The following is a 13809-nucleotide window of genomic DNA, read 5'->3' on the forward strand; positions in this document are numbered from 1 at the left end:
CATTTCTCAATCCTAATTTAACAACAAACCCCTTCGTTTTAAAGAGAAAACATGTCAATGCAAATATATTTAAACATACTGCACTTTAGGCAAATTTGTCAATTAATTTCCCACAGTACTTCCCAACACAGACAACTGAAAGTCAAAGAAAATGGGTACAATGTGTGAAGCTCATTTCCGGTGTTCCCTGAGGTGATATTGCTGGAATATTGCTAAAAGCGGCGTACAACCTCACTAACTCACTACTCGTGTGTCTGTTTGTTGCTGTACATCACAGTAAAACAAATATAGTTATATCCATTAAATGATCAACAAACCAGCGATGGATATTCAGGTGGTAAACAAATGTTCTCAATGTACCGCTAGGCAACCTGTTGATTTATCCGCGCTAAATTCAATATGTATCCGAAGCCCATGTCGCGCATTACGATACAAAGGATATGTCGGTAGCGTATTCTATAAAAAAGCGCGAAATTTCAAGCTTTCTCTTGTCCCCTTACTTGAAAAAACACCCGCTTTCTTTTTTTTTTATTGTGCTTTCTACACCAAATGTATTGCTACACATCCTTTGAATACTGTAGTAATCGCAACTTTCCATTTTGCAACCTATAATTGTACATATAATTGTTGAAAATGCCTACCGACAATGACTTGAAGAGAAGAACTGTTCTACAGAAACTAGCTTTCGCGGTGATGCGACCGTCGACTCGGCCGTTTCAGTCAGATCGGGTATATTTTGATTTTGATAATCTCTGATTGACCACTCAGGGTGCAGCAATGTCCGAATTCATAGAAGAATGATGGTTCGCTACTCTGTATTCCTGTCGAAACGGCCTTTCAGCGAGCTCCGAAAAAGTACAGGCTAAATCGACGACTATAGTAGTCATCCGTCATCAAACAGTCATAAACCAACTATATAGTTGTGCAGAGACGCCATATAAATCATCAGTTGACGAATTTCTGTGAAAACAATTATCTGATTTTTGATACTTGAGAGCTTTACATTGTGGGGCATCTAAAATGTGTGACAATCCACGAATGGACTCCATTGATTATGTAGACGCCGTACTGTCGAACTGAAACATGGTCACTGAAAGTAACGTGATTGACATTTATGAACCTTCCACTGCCAAAAGATTAAAATAAGCACTGGCGATGTTGTTGTTCCAAAGAATGTGGATCTCATGGTAATGAGACTGTTAAGGTGAGTGAGTGAGTGAGTTTTGTTTAACGCCGCTTTTAAAATTGTTCCAGTTCTATCACGGCGTGTCAGCTTAATGTGGGAGGAAAGCCCGAAGTGATGCAGGTGTCTGGCGTTTACCACTTCGTTGAAACCCACGAGCAAGGGCATGGAGCTGACAAACCTAGAAACATAATCGGGGTGAACCGGGATTCTAACCCACAATTGTAAGTTTCTGGCGTGCCCAAGGGACCCAATTCTGCACAGCGAATCGCGGCGCCTAAGCCGACTGGTCCACCCGTGCCCCCGAGACTGTTAAGTTTTCAAACACGGAGCTATTGTCTGCTATAAACAACATGCAGACCTCTTTCGCAGACAAAACTTCACGGTGAATTGAGTAAACTTGAATCCAGGGTTACTGAGAAAATGAACAGAATCCTTAAAGAAGAAACCATGATATTGAGTAGGGTTTGATGTGCAGATTCAGCTGTTAACAGACAAAACTAATCTGATCGAAAAACCCAAGTATGAATGATATAAGGAGAATTGACATAAATCTTTCGACTGTTATGAATCGTGTGAATAGTTTAGAGACACGCAGACATACGCCGGAGAGTAAAATAATTGTTGCCATACGTATTCTTCCTGTGCGTAGGCATGAGGCAGACGACCCTGATGTGTTACGTAACCGAGTTAATCAAGTCACGCGAGATGGTCTGAAGATGAAATATGTCAAGGTGGTGGGATCTACTCGCAAGGCGCGCACCGATTCCAAACCTGGGACAGTAATCTGTACCGTGGAAGGGGGACAGTCATCTGTACCGTGGAAGGAATTGAGAAGAAAAGGAAACTCGTACCAAAAAACAGAAAAAACAACAGTTGAACCAGAGTAAAGACTTTTCACGGGTGTATATAGCTAATGCACTGTCACAGGAGGACTTAACTGCAAGGGCCAACATGCGTACCCTGTTGAAAAAAAATGGAAGGAACATTCTTTTCGTTTCCATGGAAACCGATTGGTTGAATCCAAGACTAATGCCTAGGACCCCTTGTGGCTAGATGTTTGGAACGTTGAGGTTGGGCTAAACGAGATCTGAAAAATAGTGAGTTCCGTGAATATGTCATTACTACTTCAAAATATGTGTGGTCGGAGTTTGTGAGGCCTTTCTCCAAGGTGATGTATGGTGTATGTAGACGGCTATAAATGGGCCGGGAGCAACAGGCGCAGGGAGGGTGGATCGCGGGTGTAGGTTCTTTAACTTTCTTCTGGACTTTCGTGTGAATATTTTAGACCGTGAAGACGATGACATTTTATGGCTCACTTTTACTTCTTTTTTTTGATAGCAGTTTTAGTATACACAAAGAAAAACGTTAAGCACACCCTAATGTATTTCATTATAGTTTGGTCCCAATATTTGTAACAGTCATGACAGATATAATTACGGGAAGTATTATGTTTTCTCGAGTTGATGTAGGGGCGGTGGGGTAGCCTTGTGGTTAAAGCGTTCGCTCGTCACGCCGAAGACCCGGGTTCGATTCCCGATATGGGTACAATGTGTGAAGCCAATTTCTCGTGTCCCCCGCCGTGATATTCCTGGAATATTGCTAAAAGCGGCGTAAAACCAAACTCACTCACTCACTCACTCGAGTTGATGTAATCAGTCATGCGTGACAAAAGCTCACGTGCCAGGCATGGTATGCCTGTGCAGCATGCTACCCTCGACTATCAAACGCCACAAGATGGCAAATAATCGGCATGCATAACGCAGGAATGTCTTGATATGCCATTGGTCGGAATGTGGGGTATCATCACACTGCCGTAAGTCGCTTGGTCGAGAAACATGCTCAGACCGGTGATGTACAGGACCATCCCAGATCCGGAAGACCTCATGTGACGACACATTCGAAGACAGGGACATTCTTCGTCTCATACTCCGAGAACCCTTTTTAACAAGTACTCGTCTGGGACAGCTGTGGTTGCCAAATCGTCGTTTCAGCACCAGAACCGTCAGGAACCGGATGAAAACAGCAGAACTGAGGGCTGGACGAGTCATAAGTAATTTAGGCATCAAGGCCCATAGTACAATGCAGAGTGGATAATAACATTTGTCAAGTGATGTACATGATCAGATTTTAAATCAAGTGACATAGTCCCCATTATTAAAACATGTTTTAAGAATACAGAAACAACATGGATCATATCAGGATTTTCAGAGTTTAGCAGATTTATCATTAACTGACGGTCTTTAAAAATACCTTGCAACATGGGGAGACATTTATACTTTAAATGGTAAAACGTTTCACATATAAGTGAGACATGGCACATAAAGCGTCCCTTGTTGAGAGATCACCACAAAGCTGCTCGATTAGCATGGTGTATTGTGTGACAGGACTGGAATATAAGAACTTGGAGACGGATCCATTGGTCAGACGAAAGTTGCTTTGAGCTCCACGTCACTGATGGAAGAACGAGAGTTTGGAGGCACCGGAACACGGCTTACACCCCCAGGAACATTAATATAAACCGACTGATTTATACGGCGGGGGCTTGGTAATGGTTTTGGGGTGCATTTCTCATGATTGCAGGTTGAATTTGGTCACCATAAGGGGCAACCTAACAGGGGCTCAGTACATCTGGGACGTTTTGAGGCCAGTTGTCGTTCCTCATTTTGACAACCACCCTCTTGCTACTCGACCTCAGTACATGGATGACAATGCCAGGCCTCATCGTTCGCATACAGTCGTGGATTTCATGAGGGCCAATACAATAACGTCTCTACCCTGGTCAGCAATGAACCCAGATTTGAACCCCCTTGACCATGTTTGGGAAATTCTGGGGCGGCGCATACAGGCACGAGATCCTCCTGTACAAGATTTACGCCAACTGGCAGCAGCATTGACCCATCAAACAGATCCAACGTCTAACTTGAGGCATGAGACGTTGGGTGGAATGCGTCATCCGGGAACGTGGCGGTTATACCCGCTACTGATCTGTTTCACGTGTCAGGTCAAGTAGAAATTTCAAGGAACATTTTCGCATGAAACATCTAACGTAACTCGTTTACTTAATCCTGCAGCTCCATACTTTTTTTAGGCATTGTCCGAGGTCAAAAACAGTACCCGTGTTACCATGATGTTTTGTCAGTACATTTCAATCACAACTTACAACACATCTTCTTTATTTGTTGTCAAATGTGTGTTGTATCCGATGACATTGGTATCGCCCACCTCCTGTGGTCAGCCATACCATACCATGATTTTTGCCATTTGTCATGGTTCAGAAATAGGGGTGTGCTTAACTTTTTTCTTTGTGTATATTTTGTTATGTGTTTCTTACCTACTACCACCAGGTTCCACCCGTGTTAATGATGCTGAACAAGTTTTCAACATACTTCTGGAAAAGCTGTACACTTTCCAAAATGAGTGAATGCTGTGTGTCTGTGAGGATGTTAACGCCAGGATAAGCAGTCAACTGGACTATATTCAGGTTGTGGACGGTGTGCCAGAGAGGCAGGTAATTGATCACTGAGAAAATGCATCTGACTTTTTGGTAGAAGCAAATTTGTGTGTGATGAATGGTAGACTTGGCGAACAAGACCGTACATGCATCAGACGCGGGTCTTCGTCCATCAGTGGTTGGTTACGTTGTAACTGCCATGGAACATCTGTCATTTTTATGTTTTAATGTTATCAAACTGTCGAATAGTGTAGATGGTGCAAATGGTCCCAAGTATTCCAGATCACCCTATTCGTGTATGGGAAATGTACGTTCCTGCTCATGGTGATAGAAAGAGTGATGATGTTTCTGGTGTTAAATCTCTTAATTACATTTCTAGTAAAGTAACTAATTAGTTTTTGGAAGGTGACAATCTGTCCAATAAGATCAATAGCTTAATAAATAGTATTGAATCGAAGCTTTCCACGTGAAGGAAAATCAATGCTGCATACTCGGAGTTTCTCAACTTTATCTATGATGAAGTGGACAAGGTGGCTAAGCCTAAGATTTTCAAACCCAGTAACTTTAAACCGAGATACAAACCTTAATGCTGGGATGTCAATGGGACAAAACTTGCAAGTTCCAGAGTCATTGGTTACCCTGTAAAGCCCAGCGGGAATCATTAAAGCTTTTTTTTAAACTGAAAGAAAAAGGTTTGAAAATCCTTTTTACGTAAAAGTAAACGTTTGTACCAGTTGTCTGAACAACCTGATCAATATGACGAAAAGGATTCACGTAACTTTTGGAGAAGGATTGGTATTGCCAATGAAAGAGGTAACGTGATACCATGGGAGGTGCAGGTTAATGGCAATATGTCAACTGATAGAGCAGTGGTATTATATAAGTGGAACGGGACTGTTCTTCTCTTTTGGCTGAATCTGCATCTACACAAATTGATGATCAACACTTTCGAAACATACGTGATGAAATGTCACGTGACGTGTGATGTAAGCTATGACACAAATGACCTAAATTCCCCGATCACATGTTCACAGGTTGAACGTGCAGTTTCACGAATGCTTCCGGGATAGACTTGCCCCCTGAATCAATAAGGAATAAAATCTGTCAACAGCTTTTATTCATCCCAATTACATTTTGTTTTGAAAACTTGTGGCAGAGTAGTATATCTTTTCCTATCAAGAAACCTGAGAGTAATTACTTACTCGAGATTATTAAGGTCATAGGGGTATTTCTTTCTTATCTGGACCATGTAAAATTCATACAGATATTTTAAACATGCGTCTGAGCAGATGGTTAGACGATAATAATTAACTGTCGGAAGTCCAAAACTTATTCCGTTCATCACGAAGCACCAATGAACATATCATAGCCTATTTTTAATAGTTAATAACAGAACAATGTCTCAAAAATCCACTTATGTTTGTTTCATTGATGCCTTGAAAGCCTTTGACAAGTTTAACAGAAATTGTTTATGGGATACATTGATGAAACTCGGTATTGTGGCAGGTACCTTTATGCTGTTCAATCCATGTGCGAAACACGTGTTGACGTATATATGTATATATATATATATGACAGTTTCGCGGATATATTTGGTGCCAGTTCTTGTGTAAGGCAGGGGTGTTTGTTGTCACCGACACTTTTCTCTGTTTATGTATATGATTCTGTAAAATGCAAAAGACAATCTACATTGTGGTATTATGATTGATGGAACTATGTAGATCCGTGAAGATCCGGGTTAGAATTGGTCATCAGCGACCAATGCTTGTCGTAAGAGGCGTATTGCTGAGTGCGGTGTAAAACAAAAAAACCAACAACGTAAGAGTCGACTAACGGGATCGGGAGGTCAGGCTCGCTGATTTGGTTGATGCATGTCATCGTATGCCAATTGCGTGGATCGATGCTCCTGATGTCAATCACTGGATTGTCTGGTCCAGACTCGATTATTTACAGCCCGCCGTCCTATAGCTGGAATATTGCTGGCGTTAAACAACAAACAAACAAACAGATTTTGTTTTATGCTGATGATATTGCTCTCATCGAACCACACGAACAGTCACAGTGTACGTTAGACTGTGTTGCCAGTTGGTGTTTTAGGCGGCGAATTTAGAGGAATATTAAAAAAGATTACAGTTGTAAATTGCCGCCCTGGTTCTGTTAAAAGATCGGATTCCATGTTTATATCAGATAACGCCTATGTTGAATGCATAAGTGCATATAAGTACTTGGGATTGTGTATGCAGGAAAATCGTGATTTAAATTTTGCCGCCATAGAAATAGCGAAATCTGCTTATAGAGCACAGGGTGTTATATTTTGTAAATTTAGGTCGGTTGGTGGCACATAAAGTATAAATGTATACAATAATTTGCTTCAACCCATCCCCTCGTATGGAACTTCCGTTTGGGGAACACGTCAGTTTAGTTGCATTAACGCAATTCAAAACCGTCCAGCGAGATTCCTTTTAGCAGTTGGCAGGAAAGCACAGAAGTTGGCAGGACGTGGTCAAATGGGTTGGACTTAACGATTTACTAACATACCAAACAAAAACTATGATCAGGTCTGTAAAATGTTACAGAATCTGCATTGGCCTTTAAATGATCTGTGTATTTCTCTAGATGATTTTGTTTGTGCAAAAGAACACCCACATAGATTGCTGTGGCTGGTTTTCTGAACTATGGAATGACAAAGGCCAGCCTAACGGGAATACGATCCGCACATTTCGTCTTATAAAACGCACCCTGCAAGCAAAACACTTCTTAGTAGATCACATCGAAGTATTATGAGTAAATTTCGTTGTGGTACGTTACCCTTAGAGTTTGAACGTTGTGGGGAGTGGGATGTGGGTGTGTGGGTATGATAGTGTGATGGTGAGTGAGTGTAGGTGTGTGTGTTAGGGTATTCATGCATGCATGCGTTTGCCTTAATGTATACGTAATAATTAAAAGTTGTCCGACTCCCGCATTGTTCTCGATGCCTCAGCTTTGGTACGTCCCAATCTGTTGACTGACATTGAGAGAGTACCCGGGTTTGCTGTCAGGAATACAGCCCTTCTGACAATCTGAGTGAGGCAGAAATCTGCAGTATTAGGAAGTGTTCACATTCTCCGAAAAGTTCTGGGTGGGTTTGAAAGGCAGCTCTTCCTCGGAGAAGTCTCATTTGCTGTCTGGGCTGCGTGTAGAGGGGCAAGGGCCCTAAGCTGATGATAAACCTAACCAGCCTGGCTGTGCCAGGATCACCTAAACCCTCTTTGCTGCATTTTTTCATTTTAATCTGTTAATGATGATAATGTGTGCCTGCCGGCGCATGCTCAAAGCGCTCACATTATTACCCCGGTCGGGGCGGTCGGTTAGCCTAGTGGTTAAAGCGTTCGCTTGTCACGCCGAAGACCCGGGTTCGATTCCCGACATGGGTACACTGTGTGAAGCCCATTTCTGGTGTCCCCCGCCATGATATTGCTGGAATATTGCTAAAAGCGGCGTAAAACCATACTCACTCACTAACTCACGATTACCCCGGTCAAGGGATCAATGTGCACCAGAAATTCATGTTTATCTCCCGGGGGAATATACACCTCAACAAACAAGTCAAAATGGGGAATTACATCTGAATCAAAAGCATAGTGGAACTGATGCATCACATTTGGAAATGTCATGTATATGTCTACCATAAAAGATTCTGAAAGCTTTACTGAGGCCTTTAATTACGCAAACTTGGTCAAACAACTTTTAAGCAAGAATCGTATGGCGCTAACTAAAATCATCGTAGCAAAAGCAAGGTCGATTGTACCTCATAACTTGACATGAAAGAAGAAAGTCAATGAAAAGTAAGGCCAAAGACTCTGCAAGAGATCATTTTTGTAATTTCGATCGACGTTGCTCTACTGCCTGCGTGAAAACTGCCTTTCCGAAACTGTCCAAAACTATTTAAAACGTGGAATCATTATATTGCTGTTTCATTCAGCCTCTATACCGTTTGTCCCAAAATAAACAATCCACCTGAATCCAGTTCAATCCAGCTCAAGGCAAAATAGACACGATATGTTATTAATCTTGGAAATGACGCCATTGGTCAATATTTCATAGTATATGGTCATGTTGCACATGGAATGAACGCCCATTCTACGTTCTAATTTGGGAGGGTTCAGGGTAGCCTAGTGGGTTAAGCGTTCTCTTGTCACAGCGAAGGCCCGGGTCCGATTCCCAATACGAGCTCAGTGCGTAAAGCCCATTTCTGGCGTTCCCGCTGTGATATTGCTGGAATGTACACAACTGGGTTGAAACCCAGCTCACTCACTCACTCTCTAAGTATCAGGAGTGGGGTGGGACACGGGTGGCCCAGTCGTCTAAGGTGCCGCGATTCTCTGTGCACAGTTGCGTCCCTTGGGCCAGAAACCTATGATTGTGGGTTCGAATCACGGTTCGCCCCGATTATGTTTCTAGGTTTGTCAACACAATACCCGTGTTCGTGGGTTTCATCGAAGTGGTAAACGTGTGAGACCTGCATCACTTCGGGCTTTCGTCCCACATTAAGCTGACACGCCGTGATATAACTTGAATACGCTCTAAAAGTGGCGTTAAACCCAACTCACTCACTCAAAGTTTCAGAAGAAACTTTTTTCTCTGCTTGTGAGTGTAGTCATTTTGCAAAGTAATCTAGGTAAAGCGAATATTCAGTACCGAGAACGGGTCATATAAGATAAACAAGTATCCATGAGCATTAGACAACAACGTCATAGAATTCATATATTTTAATAACACGGATCACATATTTGCTCAACAGATCGACCCAGCGCATGAGCTATCAAAGTTAAAGGCGCGCATAAAGTCCAATGGTGCATGAGCTGGGCTGTTGTTTTTTTAAAGACAATTTTTGCAGTATAACTTTAATGAAACACTCTAAATAAGTATTATCTCGTTCGGTTAGTATGTTCCGTTGCACGGAGGAGTAGCAGGTGAAAAACAAAAGAACAATACCCTGCTTCTTATTCAACTTTACATAAATAAATAATATGTTCTGATTTACTTTTAAAAAATGCGAAATGTTGACCCCTCGCATCGGAATAATGCTAACAGAATAATAGTAACATCATATGTAATATATATGTGTGAAGTATGATACTGCAATTCACAACATGTATGAGCGAATTCACAATGGCACAAAAGTCTGTCAAAATCAGTCCAAAATATAGCATTTACTCTGTGTGTCCTAATTTTTCACAACCTGTTTTAGAACTTGTTTCACCGATCATTCTATGTCTCGCTTCCCAATCAAGCCACTTGCTAACTGATCAAATGGCCGTTTCTCGAAATCATCTGAGGTCCTTTTGCCTATCAATCCGCTCGCAAGTCGGTCAAAGGGTCTCTTTCCGATCAGGCCAGATGCTAAGGGATCGAACGGTCGTTTTCCAATGAGACCACTAGCAAGAGGGTCCATCGGGCCTCTCTTTCCAATTAATCCGGAAGCAAGTGGATCGAAAGGTCGTTTTCCAATCAGGCCACTAGCAAGTCGATCAAAGGGTCGTTTTCCGATGAGGCCACTGGCAAGTCGATCAAAGGGTCGTTTTCCGATCAGGCCACTAGCAAGTCGATCAAAGGGTCGTTTTCCAATCAGGCCACTAGCAAGTCGATCAAAGGGTCGTTTTCCGATCAGGCCACTAGCAAGTCGATCAAAGGGTCGTTTCCCAATAAGCCCACTGGCTAAGGGATCAAAGGGTGACCTCTTCCCAATAAGACCATTTGCAAGAGGATCGAAGGGTCGTTTCCCGATTAGTCCACTGGCAAGGCGGTCGAACGGGGCTCTCTTTCCAATAAGCCCACTGGCTAAGGGATCAAAGGGTGACCTCTTCCCAATAAGTCCACTTGCAAGAGGGTCGAAGGGCCGTTTCCCGATTAGTCCACTAGCAAGGGGGTCGAACGGGGCTCTCTTTCCAATAAGTCCACTTGCAAGAGGGTCGAAGGGTCGTTTCCCGATTAGTCCACTAGCAAGGGGGTCGAAGGGGGCTCTCTTTCCTATAAGGCCACTTGCAAGAGGGTCGAAGGGTCGTTTCCCGATTAGTCCACTAGCAAGGGGGTCGAAGGGGGCTCTCTTTCCTATAAGGCCACTTGCTAGAGGATCGAATGGGCGTTTGAAGGTATGGTATTCAAACAGTCTGTACGGAGTGTAGCCACGTTTCCCGATGAGTCCACTGGCCAATTCATCAAAAGGTCTTTTAGCATAGTCTTCCTCTGCACTTCGTTTATGCACATCATTGCCTTTTTCAAAAGCATCCGTTACTTCATCAGCTACGTCATCTGCGGCAGACGCTGTGCATATGCTGAAGAAAAGGAACGATGTTCTTGTGAATATAATATAATGTATACATTTATGTTCCTGGAAAAAACCGTTAAGGATCACTGCATGTTTATTTCCATACAAACCGAACTGCATAACGTCTTTTGAAAATATCTAGACATGGCGTTGACCTCATTTTAAAAAAAGACGTCTAAGATAACGACAATAAATGAAATATAGGTATATAAAAATACGTATGTTTCTCAAGTTGGTCACACGTACTTGGTCATATCACATGAAGCGGACGCATGTCATTTGACGCGTGTCAAATAACTAGTGTCATTGAGAGAGTAGTCAAATAACTGTTGCTATTGAAAGAATAGTAAACTAACGATTGCTATTGAAATGGTCGTCAAATACCTATTGCCATTGAAAGGCTACTCGAATATCAGTTGCCATTGGATAGATTGTCAGAAAACTATGGCCATGGATAATCACTGCAATGTCGATATAAAAAGCTTCTTAAAATAAGAAAAACGAAACAACACCAAACTATTGCCATAAAATATAACTCTCTGTCATATCTGCGGTGTTAAACACCAAATGCATAGCATGCATCAAACATGAAACCTGCGCGGACGCAACCCGTGAAGATCCGTGGTAGATTAGATCGTCAGCAACCCATGCTTGCCGTAAAAGGCGACTAATGGGATTGGGTGGTCAGGCTCGCTGACTAGGTTGAAGCATGTCCTCGATCCCAATTGCGAGGATCGATGCTCATGATATCAATCACTGGATTGTCTGGTCCCGACTCGATTATTTACCGACCGCCGTCTTGTAGCTGGGACATTGCTGAATGCGGCGTTAAACAACCAACCAACCAACAAACCAACCAACCAATGTGTCATATCTCTCTAACAAATTCGCTACCTTCCCTTACGTTTTGAGTCTGATTCGATGCTAATAACATCCGTCCAATAAATTATGAAAAATGGGCCAGGGCATCCATTGAAAGTTACCGATAAGACAGGTGGCGCCACTTCCCATACGAATTGTCCCCGGGCAATTATCCTAATAGAATGGAAATTAATTTAGTATTAAGTCAATAATCAAGGATGCCGATGGTATTCAAAGCCACTCCGGCGTCGTCATAACCAGTGGTGTTAGAACTATTGCTTCCAATACTGGTCCGTCACAAAACAGGTAACATATACATTTTAACGAACCACACTGTATGGCAACATATGGTTTAGTGAGTTCGTGTTTAGAATTAAAAATGATAAGAAATGTTCCTATGGTTACGGTGAGACATGCGATATATTACCTGATTGGAATGGCCACAGAACAGACAAGGCAGCAAAAGAACTTCCATAGCATTTTGTTCCCAGCGTCGGATACCATACCTGAAATATTATGGTAAGCGTGTGTAAATATGTCAATCATTTATCCTTATAAAACACAACTATCAGATTGGCTTGTCGCCTTCTGGTAAAATTCGATTTGTTTGTTTGTTTGTTGTTTAACGCCGCACTCAGCAATATTCCAGCTATATGACGGCAGTCGGTATATAATCGAGTCTGGACCAGACAATCCAGTGATTGACATCATGAACATCGATCCACGCAATTTGGATCGATAACATGCATCAACTAAATCAGCGAGCCTGACCACCCGATCCCGTTAGTCGCCTTTTACGACAAGCATAGTCGCCTTTTACGACAAGCATAGTCGGTGTTTACGGCAAGCATGGGTTGCTGAAATCTGTAACAATTCAGTGTACGGATACCATGACGTCATATTATCCTAAATGATGTCATCTGCTTGTCACGTCATAATTGATCATGTTCCCGGTTGAGTTACAAGTCCACTGGCAGTCGAAAGGCAGATCTGATATTTCACTGAACGCAAGTCTCCGAAAGTTGTTCGTACTTAATACAAGCAAATTCAAATCGTAAAATGACGTACATCCGCTCATCATAAGTAATGGTACATCGTTTTTTTGTATCACGTATACAGCCTAATAGCTCTATATATCGACAATGTTGAAACGCCGCCATATTTTGTGATTACATCATCTCAGACTTGAACCTCGACCAGCAAGGTTCAGTGAGTGAGTATGGTTCCACGACGCTATCCAGGTATATCACTCGGGGACACAAGAAATGGGCTTCACACATTTGGCTTAGAGGTTAAATCGTTCGCCCGTCACGCCGACGACACGGGTTCGAATCCCAACGTGGATACAATGCGTAGAGGTCATTGCTGTTGTCCCCGTTGCGATATTGCTTGATGAAAATATAAACCATGATACATGGTACTAAGATAATATCTAAACCATGATACATGGTACTAAGATAATATAACGACGTATTTTGTAATATCGGACCAGATGGCAATAGCGTCGCTAACCTTCAAGCGCCTCACAGGCAGCTTGGGCTGTATATTCATTCCCCAGGAAGCTGAGAATGAAACATCGATTACACACTGATCCATTTACCGGGGTATTATAATAATCATCCCCATCATCAACTTCATCATCATCGACCGCCTCAGTGGTCTAGTGGTAGAGCGTCCGCACGGAGATCGGGGGTTCGATACCCGGGCGCGTCACACCATATGACGTTAAAAGGTGGTACTTGTTGTAACCCTGCCAGTCGCTCGACATTAAGGGGCTAAAACAAGGACTGATCGGCTTACCCCATCATCATCATCATCATCATCATCTCGCTTTATGTTTTTATCAACTTTTTAGTAAAAGGACTAGGTTTTAGGCGGGGCTCGTTCATTCTACTATTGAACAAATTCGAGTCAGTTGTACATTTATTTTACATAAACATCGTTCATTCAATTCCTGGAGTGGGTGCCATGGGTATTAGCTTCAGGCACAATGTCATGCGGTTC

At 42.5% G+C, this 13809-nt stretch overlaps 1 protein-coding gene across 1 annotated transcript in view; it reads right to left on the reverse strand.

Moving 5' to 3' along the window:
• Positions 1–9397: 9397 nt before the first annotated feature.
• LOC139447472 (buccalin-like) overlaps positions 9398–13809 on the reverse strand; it is a 132030-nt gene continuing 127618 nt past the window's right edge. The window contains exons 3-4 of the mRNA XM_071228861.1: positions 12233–12311; positions 9398–10951 (exon numbers count right to left, since the gene is read on the reverse strand). Of these exons, the coding sequence (XP_071084962.1) occupies positions 9883–10951; positions 12233–12309 (1146 nt within the window). The 5' untranslated portion in view covers positions 12310–12311 and the 3' untranslated portion in view covers positions 9398–9882. The remainder of the gene's footprint in view (positions 10952–12232; positions 12312–13809) is intronic.

Source organism: Haliotis cracherodii, unplaced genomic scaffold (assembly GCF_022045235.1).
Source record: "Haliotis cracherodii isolate W230 unplaced genomic scaffold, xgHalCrac1.p SCAF_7, whole genome shotgun sequence".
Taxonomy (NCBI): Eukaryota; Metazoa; Mollusca; class Gastropoda; order Lepetellida; family Haliotidae; genus Haliotis; species Haliotis cracherodii.